The sequence below is a fragment of the Elgaria multicarinata genome, chromosome 3 (genome assembly GCF_023053635.1).
Source record: "Elgaria multicarinata webbii isolate HBS135686 ecotype San Diego chromosome 3, rElgMul1.1.pri, whole genome shotgun sequence".
Taxonomy (NCBI): Eukaryota; Metazoa; Chordata; class Lepidosauria; order Squamata; family Anguidae; genus Elgaria; species Elgaria multicarinata.
In genome coordinates, this window is record NC_086173.1 from 39816790 (window position 1) to 39840141 (window position 23352).

General features: G+C 39.2%; 1 protein-coding gene across 1 annotated transcript in view; it reads left to right on the plus strand.

The window, feature by feature from the left end:
- The window catches only part of CEP112 (centrosomal protein 112), a 286793-nt gene that overhangs the window by 63966 nt on the left and 199475 nt on the right, over positions 1-23352 (plus strand). The window contains exons 10-16 of the mRNA XM_063120035.1: positions 1402-1501; positions 3191-3309; positions 5245-5388; positions 17045-17199; positions 18197-18326; positions 18795-18887; positions 20911-20970. Coding sequence (XP_062976105.1) covers positions 1402-1501; positions 3191-3309; positions 5245-5388; positions 17045-17199; positions 18197-18326; positions 18795-18887; positions 20911-20970 — 801 coding nt within the window. The remainder of the gene's footprint in view (positions 1-1401; positions 1502-3190; positions 3310-5244; positions 5389-17044; positions 17200-18196; positions 18327-18794; positions 18888-20910; positions 20971-23352) is intronic.

Genomic DNA, 23352 nt, shown 5'->3' on the forward strand with positions numbered 1-23352 from the left:
AGAGGATGGAAAGTGTACAGGGTTGGGAGGCTGGCTTCTGAAAGAGTTCCTAATTACCAGAGGATGGTAGGATACTAAAAGAAGAGTTAATGCTCCAGCTTTTGGGACTACCCATCTCCACAGCCTGTAATAGGGTTGTTGTATGGTATTTTTTCCTATAACTTTTTATGTGACTTTGAGATTTGCAACAGTGAAAGCAATGCCTTGCTTCCTGAATTTTATGTACCAACAAGAATAGTAAACTGCAGTGTAATGAACTGAAAGCTACTCAATGAGGTAGAGATTTTTTTTACATTTTTTGTGGTTTACCTGAAATACTTCATAACCATGTGTGGTACAATGGAACTTAGGCAGTTTTGCAAATAAACAAGTTTTATTGTTGCAAACAATGAAGGTGGACAGTTGTTTCTCAAGGGGTCGTAGAAGATTTATTCACCACAAGAAGAAAGGCATGGGACCAGAAAAGTTTATTCACAGTTCTGAATTGTATAGAAATACATCAGTAAATACTATTTTAGTATAAAAGGGAAGAGAATGTATTGTTAATAGAGGTGAGATAGTGGCCGGAAAATATTGTGGGGAGAATAATGCATTATCCCAGGATTTGGGGGATTTACTGAAAAGCTTAAGCTGGTTAACAATAATAAATATGTACAGCACTGTATTCTGGGGAGGTTCTCTCAAAAGAGAGGTTTAGAACCTAAAATACTGTCCTTGCTTTTCCTTTGAAATGAGTATTTTGTTTTGACTGACACAGCAGGGTCTCCAGATGAGATGTCCTATGGTATTCTAAAGTAAAGAATCCTTTTATTTTTTGTTTGCAGACTGAATACCCAGTTTTTAGTTCTTTTGTAAAGAAAACATTTCATCTTGAATGTTTTCTTCACTATGTTCATGAACATTCTTTTCTTTTCTTGCTGGGATCCCAAAGGATTTAAACAGAGCATTTAGCAATAATACTTACACTTGCATTTTAGAGTTGACTTTCAGAACTTGTTAGACTTCAAAATTCTTTATATGATTGTGAAGGGATGTTGACGCCTTGGGGAAAATAAATCTTCTCAAAATCAGCCTTTTGTGTAACATTTTCCCTGCTTTCCAGTTTTCGTTCACAAAGGACATTTACACTAAAACTGCATCACTCTTTAAAATAAGTTTTGTGCTGTTTTGACCAGTTGAATTCATTCTCTGCTTATGTGGCATTTAGTTGCTCTAAAGGGTATTCTAAATTCACAAAGACTTATTATGAGTGTGAGAAACACTTCATAGAACCTTTTTTTCAATATATAAAATTTACCCTGGTTCCTGCTTATACTGTGATGTATTTGGATTGTGCTGGGTTTTCTTTTTCTTTTGTTCAGTTTCATAGGTTTACTAAGCATTCATTATTTTCTCCTACAGATTTTGGACAGAAAAAATGATGAAATTGAGGTACTGAAGACCTTGTACAAAACCAAACAGTGTGAAGCTGAAGAGATTATTCAGAAACTTGAAAAAAAAGGTGATGCAGCATAAAGTACTCTGAGCTCAGTGTTATTATATTCATTTCAGCTTGAGCTAGGGGCATGCATCCAGGTCATTGTCAGAAAATGCTCTTCAAACCCGTCCAGCCCTGGATTTATAGGGTAGAAACGACCTCTTGAGCTTGCCTGCTCTCTTTTGGTTTAGGCTTCACAGCAACTGTTGTAAAAGGAAGTGGGATGAGGCTGTTGGCATCCTAGTCAACAGCTACTGCTTGGAACCCCTTTACCATAACTCATTTTGAGGGCATGACTTTGGACCTGCTTGCTTGTTCCTCCGTTCCTTTCTTTGCTGTGCTCAAGCTCTCCACAAATCTGCATTAACCGAGAAACTGCCCGTTCCACTTGTTCCTTGCTTGTAGTCCCTGAAAATCTTGCTGACTTCAAATAGATACTTTTTTTTATAATAACTAAATAGAAAAGGTTAGAAAACTGGAGAGAAAAGACAAGAAGGAAAATAGAATATTTTCAGCTGAGGTAAAGTATACCACACACGAGAAGTCTCCACAAGCTGTTGACCCACAGGCGGTTGAAGAGGGGATTAGGCGGGAACCCCTGAGCATGCTCAGTGGACGGTGGGGGAGGGGTTCCCACCTAAAAGACTTTCAGCTAGAGAAGTTTCCGAAGCTGGCCCTGCGCAGGCGCAGAGCCCATATGTGCGATGCACAGAGACCACGAAGAAGAAACTGCCCGTTCCACTTGTTCCTTGCTTGTAGTCCCTGAAAATCTTGCTGACTTCAAATTGATACATATGAATGCATTTGTGCCCCATAGATCATAGCATAACATGAATGTGCAGGGAGGGAGGTCTGCTTTTGGATGCACTTCCTTGATGGTGGGGGGAAACGCCACTGCTGTGCAGTGGTGTTGGGGGGGAAAGAAGGAATGTTCTAGGGGAATGCCAGGGCAGGTTGGGTAATCCTTCATTTCCCAGACATATCTCTGCAAGGGGAAAAATGCGCCAGTTCCATATTTTACCTCCCATTGAGACCAGTGGGAAAGATTTTTTTTAAAAAAAACATACCAGTAACAGAAAAGGGAAAAAGACTTGGAAAAAAGCTGTGTCTGTGCTCTGCTCCGGCTGGTGGGAGCCTGGGAGAGCTTTGATTTAGCCGTTATTCTTCCCTGTATTGCTCTGCTGTCTTCTTGTTAACAGTATCATGTGCTTTGTTCAACTTTTTTGCTTGCTTGATTTTAAAATTGAAATGATCCGAGGGGTTTTGGGATTGTGTGGGTTTTAGAACTAGCCCCTCATATCATATGCCAAGCCAGTTTGGAAACCGAGGAGACTTACAAATGCAGTTTATACCATGGCATTGTAGGTCATTAATCAGAGAGAAAAAGCTTTAAAATCCTCTACTGGGCATGTATCTTGGATATGCTTAAAGTATTTGGATCCTGACTACTATTTATTGAAAACACTGATAAATTATATGATCGCTCATAGTGAGAAGTTATTTAGAAATAAATTGAATGAAAAATAATTGTTTATCATTCAGGGTTATAAAAAATACAATTGAGGACAATTTTCACACAATAAAATGAAATAATGCTTTTAAACAAAATGTGATCAGCTGGAACATTCATCTGATTATATTTCTTTGCCAGATGGAGCAGCCCAAAGGTCATCTCATGCATTGTTTTTTCTCGTTTCTTTTATTTTCTGACAGTTCAGACGCTTGTCCGTGAGTCACAAGTTGTTAGAGAAGCCAAGGAAAAACAAATCATGGAGTTAAAAAAATTGTGTGAACAAAGTACAGATTCCCTGAACAATGAGTGGGAGAAAAGGGTAATTGATATTGCTTGCTGTTGAAAATGTAGAAAAATATACATTCTGCTGCCTTATTAATTGGGGGAACCTTTTTAGTCGATTAAGGATGCAATCCTATACATGTTTAGACCAAAAAGTCTTACAACTCCCAGCATTCCCTAGCTAGCATAGGATTGCACCCTAAATATTTTGAAATGATTAACCAATTAATTAATGAAATTCAATTTTTAAAAGTATTTAATAAAAGTTTCATGAACTTCTGAACAGAAGGAGCTTGCAGTTCTGGTTTAATGAAAACTTTGCAATTTTATTAACTTTTAATATTTATTTTTGTTGCAACTGGGGTTGGACATGATCTGCTGCTCAGCTATGATATTTTTGTGTAACACTATAAAACAATTATTGAAAAGGATATTATTAAGAGATCATATGAAAGTTATGATGTGGCTAACATTATTTTTATAGTTTCTGTATTTTGTGAAAGTATTGTCCTTCCAATGTGAAAAAGGAAATTATACAAATTCATGGAGAGTAAGGCTATTAATAGCTACTAGTTATGATGGCTACGCATTTCCTCATGTATCAGAGCTATGATGTACCAGTTAATGGAGAGCATGAGCAGGAAGCATTCGGAACCTGCTATGCGGTTCCAGTAGACAGCTGATTGGCCACTGTGTGAACAGAATGTTGGACTAGATAGGCCTTTGATCTTATTCATCATGGCTGCTCTTATGTTCTTAACTCAAATCAATAAGAGCAAGCGCTGATCCTTCTCAGAGCTGATGGAGGCAACTCTTTAATCCCATGATTATGGAAAAAGATAAGGTTGTGTGATCACACTTCATAACCCCCAGTCCCTCCTCTCTTTCATGTGAATACCCTACCTGTGGCACAGGTGTGCTTGTAGACTTGGATTTGAAATCAGCTTCAAAGCTAGTTTTCAAATCCTGGATTGCATCCTAATTACCATTAATCTTGATCAGCATTTTACCATAATAGCAAATTATCAGCATAATACCGTAATTACCATTTTACCATAATAGCAAATTGTGGCTATGGAGAGACTGGCAGTGTTTTGCCACAAAATGGAAGGCAGGGTTGATTGCATCATTCTTTAATGTGAGATATTATAGTTTTGGAATGACCTCTGAATAGAAGCCCAACACAACTGCACTTTACAAGCTTGTAGAAGATAGGCACAAAGAAGCCTTCCCCAACCTGATCCTCTGCAGATCTGTTGGTATACAACACCCATCATCTCTAGCAAGCCTGGTCATTGGGAGTTGTAGTTCGACACATTTGGAAGGCACCAGGTTGGCCAAGGCAAGTATGAACCATTGTAATTAAACATACATTGGTGCATTAATTTGAGACCTTTCTGATTGTGCTGGTTTAGTACATCATGCTGTTTTATTCTTTATGGCATTTTCATGTAATTTAAATACCCAATAGTGACATCTGAACACATAGTAACATCTGAACATATCCCCATCTTGCATGGAAATTGCTTTCTCTTTCTCTTTCAGTGGCACACAGAACCGGTTAACTATGTAGCTGTGGCTGAATAGTTCTACTGATTTCCTGAGCATTTATATAGAATCTCTGATTAGAGTTTGGCCTGATCTGCCTGACCAGGAGTGTGATACTTGTGTCCCAATATTGCCTTTTTAACCTCTGTCCTCACAATGGAATGGTTTCTGCATTGGCTAGGATACCTGAGGCAGTCAAAGGGGAAGAATTTTTTTTCAAGATTTCTCATCCTCTTCCTCCATATCTCTTTTGGTATTACTGTAGGTAATGATATAAATGTAGGTAATGATATAAATAGAATAATATGTTAGGAAAAAACAGATATCCTGTGCATACGGAAATCATATTTTTCAATTCTATAATGAATATCAACTACAGTTTTAGCAGCTACTGAATGGAATTCTACTTTGTGTATGTATATAGCTCCACAATGCTGTGGCCGAAATGGAAAAGGAAAAATTTGATCTTCAGAAGAAGCACACAGAAAATATCCAGGAATTGCTGGAGGATACAAATACACGTCTAAGTAAAATGGAAGTAGAATATTTGGCACAAACCAAAGCAACTGTAAGTTTTATGTATTGACTACAGATGCATATTTGCATTATTCAGGTGTCATGAAACAGATTCTGCAGTGCTGATTTTTCTTTTAAGCCATTATTTGAATGAAAAATTCAGGGAAAATATTTCTTCTTGTCATAAAAATATGCCTAAATATTGAAAACGTTGTTCATGTTCTTATAGTACTGGAAACATAGATAGTTAAAAGGCACACTATTACAGGTGTAATAGTAACACAATTATCTTTTTGGATGCTTTGGCCCATTTGAAACTTAAGAAACTGCTGTGGACACCACCACAAAATGGCTCCCAAAGAGGGTGTGGCTAGTTACATAATGGTTGTGTTACCAACCTGGCTAGTCAAAAGGCATGTAATTCACTCAAGAAACTCAGTACAAGCAGAGGAAGAGACTGAATTCCAAAGCCAATCCATATATTTGACCCCAGAGAAGCACACCTGGCATGCCTACCTCCTCCTCTGCCATCAGAGCTGCTCCCTGGGAATGTGGTGGGTATGTGGTGGATAGAAACAGAGAGGTAGAGGAGTGGGAGAAGAAAAAGCAAGGCTAAGGACTGGGAGTTGGGGTGGGGGGAGAAACAGAGGTAAAGAGGTGGGGAAGAAATAATTCCAGAGGCTGAGAGTGGAGAGGAACAGGGAGATAAAGAAGTGAGCGGGAGAAAAAGAACAAGGCTAGGAAGGGAAGGAAAGAACGTGGCTAGGGATCGGGAAGAGAAATCATGAAGAAAAAGGTTAGCGGGGAGTAAGAAATAGCGAGGTTAGAGCTTGGGAGTGGGCATATATATATAGAGAGAGAGAGAGAGAGCGTGCATGCGGAAGGGGGAATAGTTTGAGTTGGTGGAAGAAGGTTGGGCAAGGCCTGGAAGCGACTATTTTATTCTCTGTATCAAAATATACTCCAGCTAAAGTTGTTTTTAATGCTTTTCAGTTCTGAAGATATTTAACCCTGTAGAGGCACGAAATATGTCTTGACTTTTATGCTGATATCGCTAATCAGGAACTTCTCTTTATTATAAATGTATTATTGAAATGTTCATTAAATGGGCATCTTTGTTATATCGTGTGGATTACTTTCTCCAGCTGACCAGATGTTTGATGTTATTTTCCAGTTTTAATATTCTTAGTATGGAATGTTTAAACTTATTTAATATGTTTTAGGCCACTTTTCAGGACAAGCCCCTCTCAAGGATACTTACAGTATAAAATCATAAAATCATAAATATTTTCAAAATATTGCACAAATTAGATCCAGAGTATAAATACCAACGTTAAAAAAGCCAACAACAGTGTAAAACCACTTTAAACCCAGTTCAAGCCAGCACAAAGGTAAAATAAGCCTGACAATGAAACCTTCTCAATTAAAAGCCAGTTGAAAGAAGAGAGTATTCAAAGCTGATGGAGTCAATCATACATCCCTTGGGAGGGGAGTTCCACAAATCTTGGGGCACCATTGAAAAGGCCCAGTCCCTAGAAATCCATTTCCTTTAGCAGGGTTGCAGCTGGCATACCAGCCTAAACTGGTAAAAGTTACTCCTAGCCATTGCTTCTACCTGTGCTTCCGCAGGCAGTGCTGAATCCAGGACCTTGAAACTTGAACTTGGCCCTTCAGGGGAAAGTGCAGTCCTATCCAGAACTGATTGGACTCCTCTAGGCAGATCAGGTGGTTTCCTAATCCACAGTATCTCAGTCTGGATTAAGCTTCAGCTTGTTGACCTTCAGTCCCATCCCCAAACTATCTACAGATACCTGTTCGAACATTCAGAGCCGCCTCATTAGCAGGGCTGGTACCAGGCTATTTTGTGCCCTAGGCAAGGCGAGCTACTTGCACCCCCCGAAAAAATTGCCAACTTTGATTTAGCTATTCAAGAAGAGTTTCTGAACTATTATATTTTCCTTTTATTATGTTTTTTCTTAAAACAGCTAATTTGTATAAAACTGTGACCTTTAAAGGGCAGTACTGCGCCCCTCTGATGTCTGCGCCCTAGGCAGCTGCCTAGTTGGTCTAATGGTAGTGCTGGCCCTGCTCATTAGGAGGGGCTGTGGCTGTGATCTGTGTATGCAGAAGGTCCCAGTCTCAATCCCTGGCATCTCCAGGTAGAGCAGGAAAAATTCCTGCCCAAAACCCTGGGGAGCTGCTGCCAGTCAGTGTCGACAACACTGGGCTAGATGGACCAATAAAATGACTCACTATATGGCAGTTCCTGTGATATCCACTTATGGTTGACACCTTATTTTCCTAGTAGGATTAAGAGACTTCCCAGTGAGGAACTATTTTTCCTGATGTTTCTGCTTTTATCAATTTAAAAGGGGCTGGGGACAATTAATACATTACATTTCTAGTGGCAGTATATTTGATTCTGCCTTTTTTTCATGTATGAAAAAAGTTGCTTTTCAGGATTTCTGTATTAAGTGACAGAGATGAATGCTTAGTCCCCCATTCCCACCAACCCCCATGTTGCAAATGCTCATGACTTTTTAATGTCTCAGTTTTTGAGCCTTTATAACTTCTATATAACTTCGTACCTTTAGAAGGTATACTTAAAGTTTTAGAAACTGAGCCATATTTGTCAACTATATCAATTCAGTTTTGCAATTGTTGCAAGAAATTAAGTTCTTTTTGAAATTTCTATTTATGCGTTACTCATCAGGGGAGTCCATGCCAGTGCAGTTAGCAGTGGGTTACTTGCATGCCACTCCTAATTCTCACATTTTATATTTTGGTCCGGAGGCCACCTTCCACTTGGAGCAGCACCATTACACACCATTACTAGGCCAGTGTGTCATACTACAACCCAACGGTACCACCAACTCTAGTCTTTAGAGATAGAGGTAGTAAAGTAAGTAAACACCTATTGGAGGTCTGTGATTGGTCAAGGGAGCTCCTAGGAACAATAATTTGGCCCTTGCCTCTCACCTGTTCACCAGCACCTTTTAGCAACAACAGAAATATTCCTAAAAGCTGGGCTATCTGGGTAATTTCATCTTCCTCGGGTCAGGGAGACAATGGAAAGAAGAGGGCACATGTGTGCAGGAAGCACTAGAAGGCAGAGCTATTGGGAAACCCCCCCAGCAGCTTTCTTGGGTGTCAGCAAATAATTTATATCTGGAAAGCAGCTTCTTCTCTTTGTTCTGAGAGGCTGAGCATGGAGAGGGAGCAGTCCCCAGGTTGACTTTGCTTATTGGAGTGTTTGGTGAGACTTTGCTAAGTTCCTTATTTTGCACAAGAGATGAATCCTGCTTTTTTAAACAGTTCCTTTAATTTGTTTTTCTTTTCTTATGATTTTCTGTAGCTGGACTCCCAACTCCCATCAGCATGGCCAATGGTTAGGGAAGATGGTAGCTGTAGTCCCAACATCATCTGGAGGGCCAGAGGTTAGCCATCCCTGCTCTAGCCCTTTCCATATTCACTTTCCCAAACCTAGTTAGTAGATCAGAGGGCAGAAGAAACAAGACAAGAATAAGTGTACATTCCCCATTCCTGCTTCAGATCACACCTTAGCCATGGACTCACTATGTAGTTTTAGATGAGCTATTATTCTCTTAGTAATATTGGCTATTCCTTGCAGGGCTTTTTAATAACAATCCGCATGAAGCAGTTTGTACATTTGAAATGCATTCTATAAATGCTAAGTATTTTGATTAGGGGAAGGTGAGACATAAATCAGCTTAAATAAATTGTGATTTTATTTTTAGTGTCACTAGTAGCTTCCATATGTTCACATAGAAGCACATGCCTTAAGCACTATTTTAGTAGAAAGTTTGGGTGTAAAATCTTAATGAATGAACTTACCATGCAGATTATTTTGTGGTGTGGCTGTCACCTTTAGTGTCAGCATTCTCTCTTGAAATGTCACTAAGACAGTGAAAGCTTTTTTGAATTGTCACAGCGACAGCCATAGTTATGGTATCAGAACTTGTATTGCAGTGGTGGGCACAGGTAATGACTTAGGGCGTAATAGATCTACAGGGGCTGTACCTAAGTGGTAGAACACATGCTTTGCATACCAAAGGTTTCATGTTCAATCCCTAGCATTCCAGGTAGGGCTAGGAAAGAATCCTACCTAAAATCCCGAGAGCAACTGCCAGTCATTGTCGACAATACTAGACTAAGAGGGATCAATAGTCAGACTCTGTATAAAACAGCTTACTTTGTTCCTGATTTGCAAAATGGAATGGTGGCACACCTGGGCAGGGTGAAAGTATCTAGTAGTGCTTGGTGGATAGTGGACTGGGCACAGATCAAATTGGCGTATTGGCTCCCTTTATGGGGCCTCCTTAATAGGGGACATCCAGCATCTCAACATGATTCCTCACCCAGATGGGAAGCTTTCTCGGTTTGCCTGACCCTTCACCACCCACTTCCTTAATTCTAGTCAGATGTTAACGCAGACTACTAATTCTATTGGAGAAGTGTCTCTCCTTCACCCAGGTGGTTGTGTTCAAGCCTTTGTGTCTCAAGTGTCCTGCTCCTAGGTCACTTATGAGATGAATTGTAATGCAAATGCTTTATGCTAAAAAATCAGCATGTTCCTTTGGACATTTTTCATCAATTTGGCACATTTAGAGACGTGATCATATGTTTGATGTTGCCTATAAACCTCGCTCAAACTTTAGATTCTGTTGTTAATGAAAGTTGAATGGGGGAGGGGGGGAATTAGCATTCAAGCCTTGTCATAGGTAATGATAAACATGGCAAGAAATGGACACAGTCTGTCAGCAGGATTGAATTTAAGAACCATCAAAAGCAGACAGATCTTGCACAGCAGCTCCTGACTTTAATAATTAAACAAGGTAGAGTTCAAGGCATGGCTTAAGATGAAAGGCTAGACTGTCACTGAAAATTAGTTTCTCTTTTCTTATTATTTCAGACTCTCCCCCGCCCGCCTCACTCCGTTTTCATGGAGTTTTATACTGTTAAGAGTGCCATTTTTGGAACACAAGTGAATTTTGCTGAGTGATGAGACTTTCAAATTATATTCTTAGAACATACATACTTCCATTATACGTAGGTCTGTTTATGCAGAGAAAAGAAATTCTTTATCATATTTACATAGAACAATGCCAAGTTTTCAAGAGGTATTTGTTTTATTAAATGGCTGGCCACTTTTTGGGGGGTGGGGAAAGCATTCTTCCATGTGTTTCTAGTAGCTTCTGTTTTTGGACAAGGGCAATGATTATAATTTGGCAAATAAATCGGAATTCCAAAAGTCAAGCAGCAGATTTAGCATTGATTTCTAATCCCTTTCAAGCTTATAATAAAGATATGAAAGAATCCATAGGGGTTTCTCCCTGAGGGAGAGTACAAATGGAATACAAAAACAACAACAAAAATTGAGGGGAGGAAGAGTTACGAATGTTTCAATTTAAAATACTTATTTATTTATTTATTTATTTAAGCATTTTTATGCCGCCATTCAGCCAAAAAAGGCTCTCACGGCGGCTTACAAAAGTATTTGACAGTTCCTGCCCACAGGCTTACAATCTAAAAGACATGACACAAAAGGAAAGGGGATTGGGAGGGAGGAGGAGGAGGGGGAAAAGATTGAAGACTTGAAGATTGACAGTTTTTTCAAGAGATATGAGTAGATTTAATGAAAAAATAGACCTCTGGATAGGTCAGGTGTTACTTTCAGAACCTGCTATACAAGGGAGTGATTCTTTGGCTCACGTATCCCTTGTACTACCTGCCTGCTCACCTTCAGTAGAAGTTAGTGTCTGATCCAACCAATTACCATATTCTTCAGTGACAGATAGCAAGTTCAGGGAGATCCCGGTAGAGATGAATGCAGTATTTAGCCCAGTTGGACATTGCTTTGTGCTAGGAAGAGTGGATAGGATGCAGGTCCTTCACAACTGGGAGGAGCAAATAAAAATAATTCTCTAGAGAAATCTTCTTCAGAAACTTTAAAAGAAATGGATTATTAGTACATTTAAACAACATATTTTTTGTGAACCGCCCAGAGAGCTCCGGCTATTGGGCGGTATAGAAATGTAATTAATAAATAAATAAATAAATAAATAAATAAATAAATAAACAAACATATATTACATGTAGTTCTGTATAGAGTGGCTGCAAGGAATAAGAGTTAAGTTTACACCAAGGGTAGGCAGTAGGCGAGATGGGCTCAGCAGGGGAAATATTACAGTCCTCTACTTCTGATGTGGTCCCCGCCGTGGCCATGCCAAAAGATTCTCAGATATTGCAGAAGGTCACGTGCCCTACTTTTCTGCAGAATGGCACTCCTCCTAGCCTGCCAAACAGCTGTTTTGTGGGCTGAGGGCCATGGAGTATGATTCTGCTGGGAAGCAAGGCGCAAGAGAATTCCCAGCAGAATCACATTCCTAGTTACATGGTTATTTCTAGCTGTGGTAGTACCACTTCCAATTGTAGCTGTGAAGGGGATGGGTTTTGGCCCCAATAGGGTTTGGAGGGGTCCAATGCGGCCCCTCAACCTTCTGCAGTTGCCCATCTCTGGACTACACGTTCTGTGATTAAACAACTTGATAAAGATACAAGGATACGTAGTGGTGTGCACCAACCACAAGATTCAACTTTGACTGCAATTCAGCGCTTCAGAAAATGCCCATATTTTGCTTGGGCCAGTTTGCAGGTCTTATGCTTTGATTTGGTTACTGAAATTCGAGGGTTATTTGAGGGTTAAACAACCCTTGGCTGAATATGAAAGTTGCAGTGGAGGGGTGCTGTGGCTTGTTGTGCAAACCTGGGTGTTCATTTATTTATTGCATTTATACCCTGCCATTTTTCCTTCAAGGAACCCAAGGCAGCATACATAATCCTCCTCCTTTCCATTTTAGCCTCACAACAACTTTGTGAGGTAGGCTGGGGTAGAGTCTGTGACTGGCCCAAAGTCACCCAGTGGGATTCCATGGCTGAGTGGGGACTAGAACCCTGATCTGACTCGCGGTCCAACACTTTAGCCACTACACTGCACTGTTGTGGGTCCAAGGGTGGTTTAATCCTCAAATAGCCCATGATGCCTGGGTTTGCACAACATAACAAGCCCTACCACAGTTTGCATATTCAGAATGATGGCCTGCATGTATCTCAGAGCCCCGTGGGTTACCATGACGTGCGAACCAGGACAAAGTCCAACAGCTATATTGCTTCTGCTTTCAATTACAGATGTTTATATTTCATCACAAGAGAGTAAATATTTTCCTATCTCATATACAATAGGAATGAAATATCTTCCTATTTCCTGAAAGCTCCTAGATAGCAGAAAAGATCACAATAATTGATGTCAAATTCTGCATTCTGTATTCATCACTTTCTTCCCTCAATTATACATTTCTTTGAGAAGATTGCCATCAAAGTATGAACTTCCTTAATTTATAATTTAGGATTTCCTCTATCTCCTCTGAATGCCTTCTTTTTTAAAAACAAATGTGTACACATATTTTCCTCTTTGTTTAATTTTCATTTCATCTTGTCTTTTCATCCTTTTTTATCCATTCTGGATTGAAGCAGGAATAATAGTAAAGGAGCAATAGAAACCACAACAAGGGAATATATAGGTGGTTGTTTCTTCCTGGTGAGAAGGCTCTCCAGTCTACCAGTTCAAGTGGCAAGTTTGCAGGGATAGTATTCTGCCCTTGGGTAGAGAACAGGTAGGATAGGAAAGGGACCCTCTCTTAAACTTCTCTCAGTCCCCACATTACTTCCTGCCTTTGTTGTGGGTAGGCAAATTCCAGTAGAGCTCCTCTCTTGCAAGAGTCCATTGTCTTAAGAAAGAACAACCAACCAGCGAAGTCAAGAACTCTGACAGAGAAGGCAGAGTAGAGAGACACTCCCTGCTTTGGTCACACTATTTGGCACACAGGTTGACCCATTTAGAGAGGAGAGAGATTGCTTCCCTTATGTCACCTTTTTTCTTGCTCAGCAGCAAATGGCGGACTTTCAGTTTTAGGCCTTCTCCACATGGGCACCACCCATGAATGCATCAGCTGACAGAAGTGATTCTAATAGCACCAAGGTGGCCAAGGGGCCCATGGTACTTGATTCTGGTGATTCTATCCATTGAGGGACCTATAGGGCCTCCTGCTCCATCAAGACTCGGGATGTCTGAGGTTGACCAAATGGTGACTCAGTGGCACATCCTGACTTGCCAGGGCTACTCAGGTGATAGACACTCTTCTAACAGCTAAGCATTTGATCTTACCTAGAGGATGTTTTCAATTTATTTATTTTACTTGGAGTTTCCAAACTTGTTTTCAAGTACAGCCTTGTGTAAAATGATTACAGTAATCTAACCTGGAGGCTACCAAAGCCTGGATCATTGTAGCCAGGCTGTCTCTATCTAGGAAAGGCCACAGCTGACAAACCAGCCAAAACTGGGAAAACGTATTCCAAGCCACTGAAGCTGCATGGGCATCAAGTAAAAATGTTGCTTCCAAGTGCATCCCCCAGGCTGTGCACTTGCTCATTCAGGGAGAGGGCAACCCCATCCAGAACAGTTTAATTTCCTGCATCCAGGAACCCCCTGCAATGCTTTCGTAATAGAACTTCACTGTGATTGGGTTTCACTGTGACAGTAGAATTGGGTAAGCAGTTAAATAGTTGAAGGGAGTGAGCCATTAGGAAAGTTGGAAGTGGGGGCTTTAGGGAAAGAGAAGCCCTTATTTATCCTGGTTTGATTATTAAAGGGGCATGCATGGAGTGCCCCTTTAGTTAAATTGGGTTGCCACCCCAGAAGGTTCTGCCATTATAAACTCAAAATTCTATTGCTTATAAGAATGACACCTGTTGAGCTAATAATTTGAACCTTGGGATCTGTGATCAACCTAATGAGGTTTACAATTGTTTAAAATTTTAAACTGATCCAATAAAAGTTGCCACAGGTACAGCAAGTTAAATGTATTGAAAATTGACACGTTTCTCCTTTACTCCAATCTGTGGCATGGCATACCATATATTTCCTTCAGATTTTGATGAAAACTACTGATGCAGTTTATTCAGGCTTATTGAGAAGGCGTGTTTTTCAACTGTTTGCTGAAGTTCTGAGCAGTGATTCAAAAGTTATTAAGATTTTCTTGCCCTTGTAAATGCTGTGGCAGCAACTGCCGGCAAAGTTATATCATGCATGCTCAGTTTCATTCTGAATGTAGAATGCTGCCAGTATGCCAGTGTTTTCAAATGTTGCATAAGAAATCTATTTCTTCGATGTGCAATGCCTATTGCTTTACTAATGGAATGTGACATCATGTTACTACACAGGCTACATGCTTCTACACAGATTAGGGGCATGGGAGGTGTTAGGGGGACTTCAACGCTTTACTCCCACCTGCTGCGGTCCCAGTCTGGATTAGGCCTCCCACATCTCCAGTTTATATTGCCAAAAAGGCATCCAGTTGGAAAATAAATTGCAGTTTAGGGCAAGAATTAAAGCTCCTACTCCACGCTTTAAGGTCCGGATCCATACTAGGTCCCATGTGGATTAGGTCCATGCTTTTAAGTAAAAAACAGACCACCCCCACCCCAGCTTTTTAAAGTATCATGTAGTTTGATCATCAGGGCATTGGGTGAGTGGGTGATGGAATGTGCAGGTGGTGAAGCAGAAGGATCAGGGACTCATTTAATCTCATACTGGATGGGGCCCATGTGCAGTTTCTGCAGGCCGAATGACAGTGTGAGGTCTCTAATCTTTGCTGTTTTCTGTGGTGGTGCAAAGGTCATGACTCTTATTCATATATTACACTGAAAATGTGTTCACACTCTAGGTGAACTCATTAAGATGGTTGTCGGGATCTAGCTCTATTCAATCATTCAGTTCATGTGTAAGCTTTATGTGCAAGGACAGGGAGGAGGAATGAGTCCACTAGCAGTGCTCCCATCCCTTGCTCTTCTTGTGGCCCTCTACACTTGGAGGGCAACTCTCTGTAAAAGAGAGTGTCTGTACATGGAAACTTGATCATGATTTTAGAATACTGATCCTGGAGAAGTCAAGGATGCTTAATGCAGATCTTCTATCACCATTCTGAGGGTTGGGAAGAGATAACAGGAAACTGTCAACTGAGACGAGGATGAGGTAATGTTGAAGTCTGAAGAAGTTATTCTGCCTGACAGATATATCACTGTTGAAGACTATGTTGGACCTCTGCAGGCTTACTCAGAAGTAACCCTTTCTGAACATCCAGGGACTCATCCAAGAGCATGAGTGCATGGAGGGTCAGTTACAAGAAAGCACAATTTGTTACATTGCATTTGTGCAGTTACTACTGTAATGCTTACAAACTACAGTATAAACCAGATTCTAAAATTTGCATGTACAATACTCCATTGTATGGCGGTCGACTGTGATTCGGCAGGCGAAGTGAACTGTCCTTAGTGTGCTCTTTGTTGTTTGTTCTTTTTTTGTTGGTATTGGAAGAAGATATCCAGTAAACTTTGCCATCCATATTGTTCTGGAAATGCATTGTAAACTTCATGTGTTTTCCATACCAAATACTGGAAATGAACCCTGTAGTAGCATTGACAGTTGGAGGGGGACATGCAATGTTAAGCTCTTTTTTAAAAAAAAAACTGAAGAAAGTTCCTTAATGAACAATTCATAAATTTTAGGAAATCTGCTAGGAGATTAATTTTAATTTCCTGTCAGAGGGTTTATTGTTTTCATTATCAAAACAGTTTAATTTATCATTTGGGTATTTTCAGTTTTCTCTGTTTTTTTTAATTAAGTGCTCACAGTTTCTTTTAAAAAAGGAAGGGTTGTCTTAACACTGTTCTTATTTTGACTTTTAAAGTTATTTCCCCCCCCCCTTGCCAAATTCTCTCCAACTGGCAAAGTGGGATATCCTTTTGATCTTATCATATGGTCAAATATGCTGAATACAGGATGTCTGAAAGCTACTGTTTATCAAGAGCAGGATAGTAATCTCTACTGGCTACACTGCAAATCCTATAATTGAAAAGAAAAATGTGCCTGACTTTTTGTCTAAACAAATATAGTTCTTAAAGCTGTGTTGAGCCTAATTTGAATGACTGCATTTTAAAAATTCATTGCAAATGTGATGCTTGTGTTTCGGAAAGTTTTAGTGCAAGTGGCTTTTCAAAAATATAGTGCATGTGGCTTTTTATGAGTAATAAAAATCTTCAGATTACGTAATTGGGTCAGAAATTAATTCAGGTACATAGTACAAAGTAGCGTTGGATATTTTTAAGTTTCATTTAGTAGCAGTGACTCAAAATATTTTTCCTGTTCACATTCTTCTATCACACACATCTTTATTGACATAAAAATGGTGTTTGTATATTATGTGCCATGTTTCTGGACTCCAATCCAGCCTGGTTTCTTACTACTTGCATACTTCCATAGGTAACTAGAAATGTCACCCAGGCAAGCAGACTGTTCAAAAAGGGAATGCTTTGGTCCTTCTTTCCTCATGTAGCGCAGAAACTAAGCGGAGGTACGGAGTACTTGGTGTACCCTCTGGCAGCCCACTATACTTCTATGCTGGGTGGGGAACGAGAAGAAATAGTTACCATTCTTTTTGAAACTGGTGTAGATGTAATATTTCTGTTGCATGAGATTTGAATCTTTTGTGTGTTGTGGATCATCTATGGAGAGATTGTTGAATAGCAACCAACATGTATTAACATGTATTAATAGTATTAACTTTACTTAGAACCATATGGTCAAAGAGCTAGAGGCCCGTGTCCATCAATTGACTGTGGAAGCTGAAACCAGTAATCTGAAGCATCAAAAGGTATCTCAGGAAAAGAACAATCTGGAACAATCCTACCAGGCTGTACGCACAGAACTTGAAGAAATCAAGGCAAGGTACTCAATGAAATGCTTTTACTTTGTGTAACAGATGTAAAAGTGTATTCAGTACCACTAGTTATAAAATGCTAATCTTCAGTAATTACTAACTGGAAAAAGATCAAAACATTTGCATTTTTGACTTCCATATTGGTTGGCACATTTTACTTGTCTATTTACTCAGTGAATTATTGTTTGCTAAATATTCATACAGTGAAAGTTGAGTAAAAAATTGTCTCAAGCAAAATTAGGTTGGTAGACTCCCCTCTCCTTTTATCTTCAAATGACTGATGTCAGTCAATAGCAAAGCTACAGCTTCTAGAGTGGTTGCCAAGTTGATCTATTGTCTTGTGTCACCAAGATTCAGCCATGGCTGGGAGAGTTCACAGTTCAATAGAGAAATACAGTAAATCTCTAAATAATCGAAGATAGTTAGCAAGATGGTGTGGCTGAAACATCCTTGAACGCTTTGTTCTGTGGGACCAGGATAGTATTCTTGCGATGGCAATTATGAAATACCTGAATCTTGGATATATAAACATGCCTTCAACTGAATATATCTCAGGCATTATTCTACTTGGTCTATTCAGCCTTTTGAATGCTTCTTGTAAGATTTGCCACTGAAAGGTTTGTATTTAGAGGTGACTTGATTAATCTAGTATTCCTGAGTGGTTTTGCTGAGCTATTGGTATTAATGTATTTAAGCTCTTGTATTTTTTCCTTGGATGTATAATAACTGCCTTTCCCTCTGGATCAAGGCGGGGAACAACATTAAATAAAAAATACCATAAAATACATAAAACTGATTAAAATTCATCTGGATAGGCCTGCAGGAAGAGATCAGTCTTTATGGCTTTATAAAATTGATTCTGTGTTTGATTTGATTATTTTATCATCAAGTGTGAAAATATAAAGATGGTTCTGTCTGTATTGTAAAACATGTAAGGGAAGAGAAATGTATGCTATATAGTGGAGCGTATAAGATGGCACTTCGTTTTCCTTGCATTTTTTGCAGGCGCAATTCACTTCAAAAAGAAAAGGGGCGTATCGTACAAGAGTATGAGCAAAACATTCAACAACTACAAACCAAATATGATGCTGACCTAAATTTGGTGAAACAGGAACATGCTCTTTCTGCAGTAAAGGTAAGTTTAGATGTATACAATCATGAATATGGATAGATAGGCTTATGTATCAACAATATACATAAAGCAAAAAGCTTTTAGTATTAATTTTTGAGGTTTTACATAGATATGAGTGAATTTAATTTACTCAATCTGAGTCTTCTCATCTGCCTTAATGTGCTTATATCCAGGCATGTTGACAAGGCTGAATCCTAAGCTAGCAACATTACATTTTTTAGTGGATAGTATCTCTGAAATGTGTGCAGTTTTTAATCAGGTGCCAATCAGTGCAGTGTTTAAAATTCAATCATCACTATAATAGCATTTGCATTTTAAGGACAAATTAAATGTGCAGGGCTTGAGTTTAAAAGTTTCTGTACCTTGTTGGAAGTAGAACATCTCTCCCCACCCCCTTTAAAGCATAACTTGAAATAAGAGGAAGTTATTTCTTCCAGAGCCAACGTTCCCTTTTCTATTAAATCCCTACAGGCATCTGATGTGATTGAAGAATTAGAACAGTGTGTGTCTCAATTAAAACAACAGTTACTAGAATCAGAACATCAAAGGCAGCAACAGCTGAGGGTGAGCCCTGAGTTTTTCATTCAGGAAAAATGATGAGCCCTTTTTGCTTCTTCCTATGATTTGTATGAATAGAATGCTCAAGTGAGAGAGTTTCTGGAGTTCTTGGAAATGTGGTGAGCCAATCATTCAACACCAGAAATAAAGGAATATGTTCTTATTTCTGGCTAAACCCTTTAAAGAAACTTGGGGGCTATTTGTCTTATTTCCTTGCTTATTGAACTGATATGAAAAGCGTATGTATCAGTGGATTAAAGAAAAGCATACAGTGAAGTTGAAAGTAATCCCTATGTCTGTCTTACATAGTGATAGCTATATTTGTATAAATTATTATATTAGCATAAACTTGGCTCATTGCTGCTATATTTCAAACAAATCAGTATTTGCTGTGTTCTCCTTGCTGTCCAGATTGGCTCCTATTCTTTGTTTCTAATAGTACATTTGCTACATCTTCAGAGCTTTCCAGTGCCCCATTTTCCCTCCTCCTTTATCTATTAGCTACTCTTGACTATGGATAGATTAATCCTATAATTTAGGAGGCTGCTGATCATTCTATTCTTTGGAGAACTTGGAAAGTAAAGGGTCAATGAAGTCAATTCCACTGGTACTTGCTCAGTAACTGTCTTAAGGAGGTGTACAAATGGAAGCATATTCAGTGGCTTGGATACAGAGGTGTAGATAGTAACACCTTTGCTTTCACAAGGCAGGCTTGTCACATTTTCTTCATTTCCCTGTCTTCCTGCAAGCCTCCACCCCCAGTGTCACAGTACACACTGTTCCAGAAGGTTCTTCAACCTTCAAGAATGGATTTTGGGGCTGCAGGGGGCTGTAGTGGGATGGGGTCGGGGGAGATGGAGCCAGGAAAGTCCCATTGCTTAAGCAGAGCTTTGCAATCCAAGCCAATGTGTTTTGTTCAAATGTACCAACTTCTCTGCAGGATTGAACTTGGGGAACACAAACATTGATTCTGCGTGTTTGCAATAGAAGCCAGTGTGCATAGCTCTAATGGGAGTCTGGAACTGGTAAAGCTTTGAGTTCAGCTTCTTACCACTTTCCTTGACCAATTTTTCATTGTTTTTAAAATAGATACAGCTATGTAGATTAACTGTCCTATTCTACGAGCAGACTTATTAGTTCCTGAAGAGAGCTTTTAGATCAGTGGTCCCCAGTGCAGCATGACACCCACGGCCACCCATATTGGTGTCTGTGAAGGGACCTCCAACATAGCACCCACAAAACTTGATTTAAAAATGTGTTGTTGTATTTAAAATATACATACGTGGATTTGTATATGTCCATAGCAGTAAATACATATGAAATGCATGCAGTGTTCTAGCAATTAAGCATAGGCTTCAACAAAAGCAGACCAAATATCCATATAAGAATCCATTTGCAAATGGGGTCTATATGCCACCCTTTCAGATATTGAAAGTGTTATAAGGTCCTCAATTCATTCTTACAGGAAGTGAGTGTTTATCCTTCCTATGTTGTAATAAGAGTCTTTTTGCTAGTGAGTGTTTATCCTTCCTACGTCGTAATATCAGTGTTTTAGCTATCAAAAGGATGTGGAGAATCCATTGACGCTGATCACTTGTTAATTTCCATGAAGCAGGTAAACAATTTAGAAGAGTGCGTACATCAGTGAATATTGAAGTCTGTTCCAGTACAAAATTTTCTGTGTAATAACCTCCTCCAAAAAAAGAAGCAATTACTGAACATTGCCAAAATATATGTTTACAAGAAGCATTAGGTGCATTGCACAATTCCTTATTAAAGAGACACTGTGGTGTCCAATAGACATGAAACAGACGTTTTTGCTGAATAAGACAAAACCTATGATCCACAGGTATGATAGGTAGATGCCAAAGCAGTGATCCACTGATTAAGCATTTTGTAGTGGTGCCCACAACAATTTCTCACATTCACCAATGTGCCCATGGGTCTAAAGAGGTTGGGGACCCCAGTTTTAAATTATGCTAAAAGTTCTTATTGATGAAGTGATTTTCATGATCATCTCAATTTTCAGGACCAAGAGCAGAGATTTCTACAGGAGAAAGCTCATTTAGAGAGATCTCATGAAAAAAAGGTAATAAAGAGATGTTCATTTTTATTATATAGGATGTTATATGTAAGCATTACAAGTGTTTACATTTGTAAACTGAATATGCAAATATTGGGCAGATTCATGACATAGAACTGGTGAAATTTTAAAGGAGAGATGGGCAATTTATGGCCCTCCAGATGTTTTGGCCTTTGTTCTCTGCCCCAGTGACAGCTGCTGTCATTCCTTACCATTGGCTGTGCTGGCTAGGGCTGATTTGAACTGTAGGGCAAAACTTCTGTAGGGCGACAAATTGCCCATCCATGCTTTAAAGCTTGTCTAACCATCAGTAGTATCAAGGATAAACATGTTAATGTTTGTCTTAGCTAAATATCAAAATATTTGCCTTTTCAATTCACTTAAATAAAACTAGCTCTCATGTAGAGGATATAACTACTGCCCTGCCTGCTGGTATTGATGATCTTTCTTTTTCAAAGTTATTATTTCCATAAAAGTTTAAAAGTTTAATTGATAGGTTTATTAACTAAAACGTTAATCACAATTTGAAGTGTATTATTTTCCATAATGTATCACTGGGTCAGAGACTGAAGGACACAGTGTTACTCGTGCCACTGAGAAGCCAACCTTTACCAAATTTGAGGAAAAGGTCTGTTAAATATTTTTCAGTCAAGCCTCCTTTACTGCAGGTCCATCCTCGAATATAATTTCTATTTTAACAGTAATACAGAATCATTAGCATTTATTCCAAAGTAGAATATATAACATCTTAGTAAAAGGGCTATTTCACAAATGAATGTGTAACATCTATCTCAGTTGAGGGCTATTTCACAAATGACTTTTTCATACTTGTGTAGGAAACAATCATGAATAAAGATACTATACATGTCTGTCTTGGTGGCTATACACTTGTCGGGATTAGTACTAGGTTCTCGACAGTACATCTAGCAAAATAATGTGTAATCGTTACACATGACTGAGTACATCTGTGTTTTCCCCTGCAGCTGAGTAGGGAAAAGTCATCTGATGTGAAATGATCTTGAGGAAATGGTGTTCAGTAAGGAAGGTATTCAAGACATTCTCGTCCCTTCAAAGCCAAAATAAATATTTGGGGCCTGGAAGGATCTTCACTAACCCTGATAAGAATGCTGAACTTCCTTTTAGGCCATATAGGTAGCAATATCTAAGTTGAAATTTTGATCCATTATAGACCAAATTATATTAATTGCCACCTTTATTTATTTTATTTATTTATTACACTTAAATACCGCTCCCATAGCCAGGGCTCTCTGGGCGGTTTACACCTTCATTCTACCATTCATAGACAGATCATAGGACTTTCTCATTTCACTTGTTAAAAGATCCAATCTAATATATAGTACTGAACGTCTTTCTACAGAAGGGAGCGATAGAACTATCTTGATATTTCACCATAACCAAGGAAGAAAGAAGGCCATTACCTCACCTTGGTCTTAAAGCTAGCAGATATATTCAGCCATGAAAATTCAAAGTGCTATATACTCAGGAAAGATATTTTGCTTCATGTTCTAGATCAGGGTTGCCAATTTCTAGATCTCTGCTTTTCCAAAATGAACAAGATGATGAAGATGACGATGACGACGATTTATTTATTTATTACCTGCCTCTCCCTTTGGATCGAGGTGGGGAACAACATTAAGTACAACAATACAATATAAATCAAATGCATAAAGCTAGTTAAAAAAGCATATAAAACTAATACAATATTAAAATAACAATCAGGACATCTTAAAATTCTTAGGTTTAAAATTTATCTGGGTAGGCCTGCTAATCTTTATAGTGTGTTTGCATAAGAACATAATAAGTGCCATGCTGGATCAGTCCAATGGTCCATCTAGTCCAGCACTCAGTTCACACTGGCCAACCAGCCATCAGCCAGGGATGAACAAGCAGGACATGGTGCAACAGCACCTTCCCACCCATGTTCCCCAGTAACTGGTGCATGCAGGCTTATTGCCTCGAATACTGGAAATAGCACACAACCATCAAGGCTAGTAGCCATTGATAGCCTTTGCCTCCAGGAATTTATACAATCCCCTTTTAAAGCCATCCAGATTGGTGGCCATCACTACATCTTGTGGTAGTGAGTTCCATAATTTAACTATGTGCTGTGTGAAGAAGTACTTCCTTTTATTTGTCCTGGATCTCCCACCAGTTTCATGGGATGACCCTGGGTTCTAGTATTTTGAGAGAGGGAGAAAAATGTCTCCTTATCCACATATATTTCTTATATGTTGTTGCTTGGATTGGGATATTTTTCCAGCCACACTGAAAATGCTATCATTTATACCAGCCAGGGAACAAACATTTTAGTGTGGTTCTGCTGTTTTAGGCTGTACATAGCTCTATGTGGACTTTCTGATATGCTAA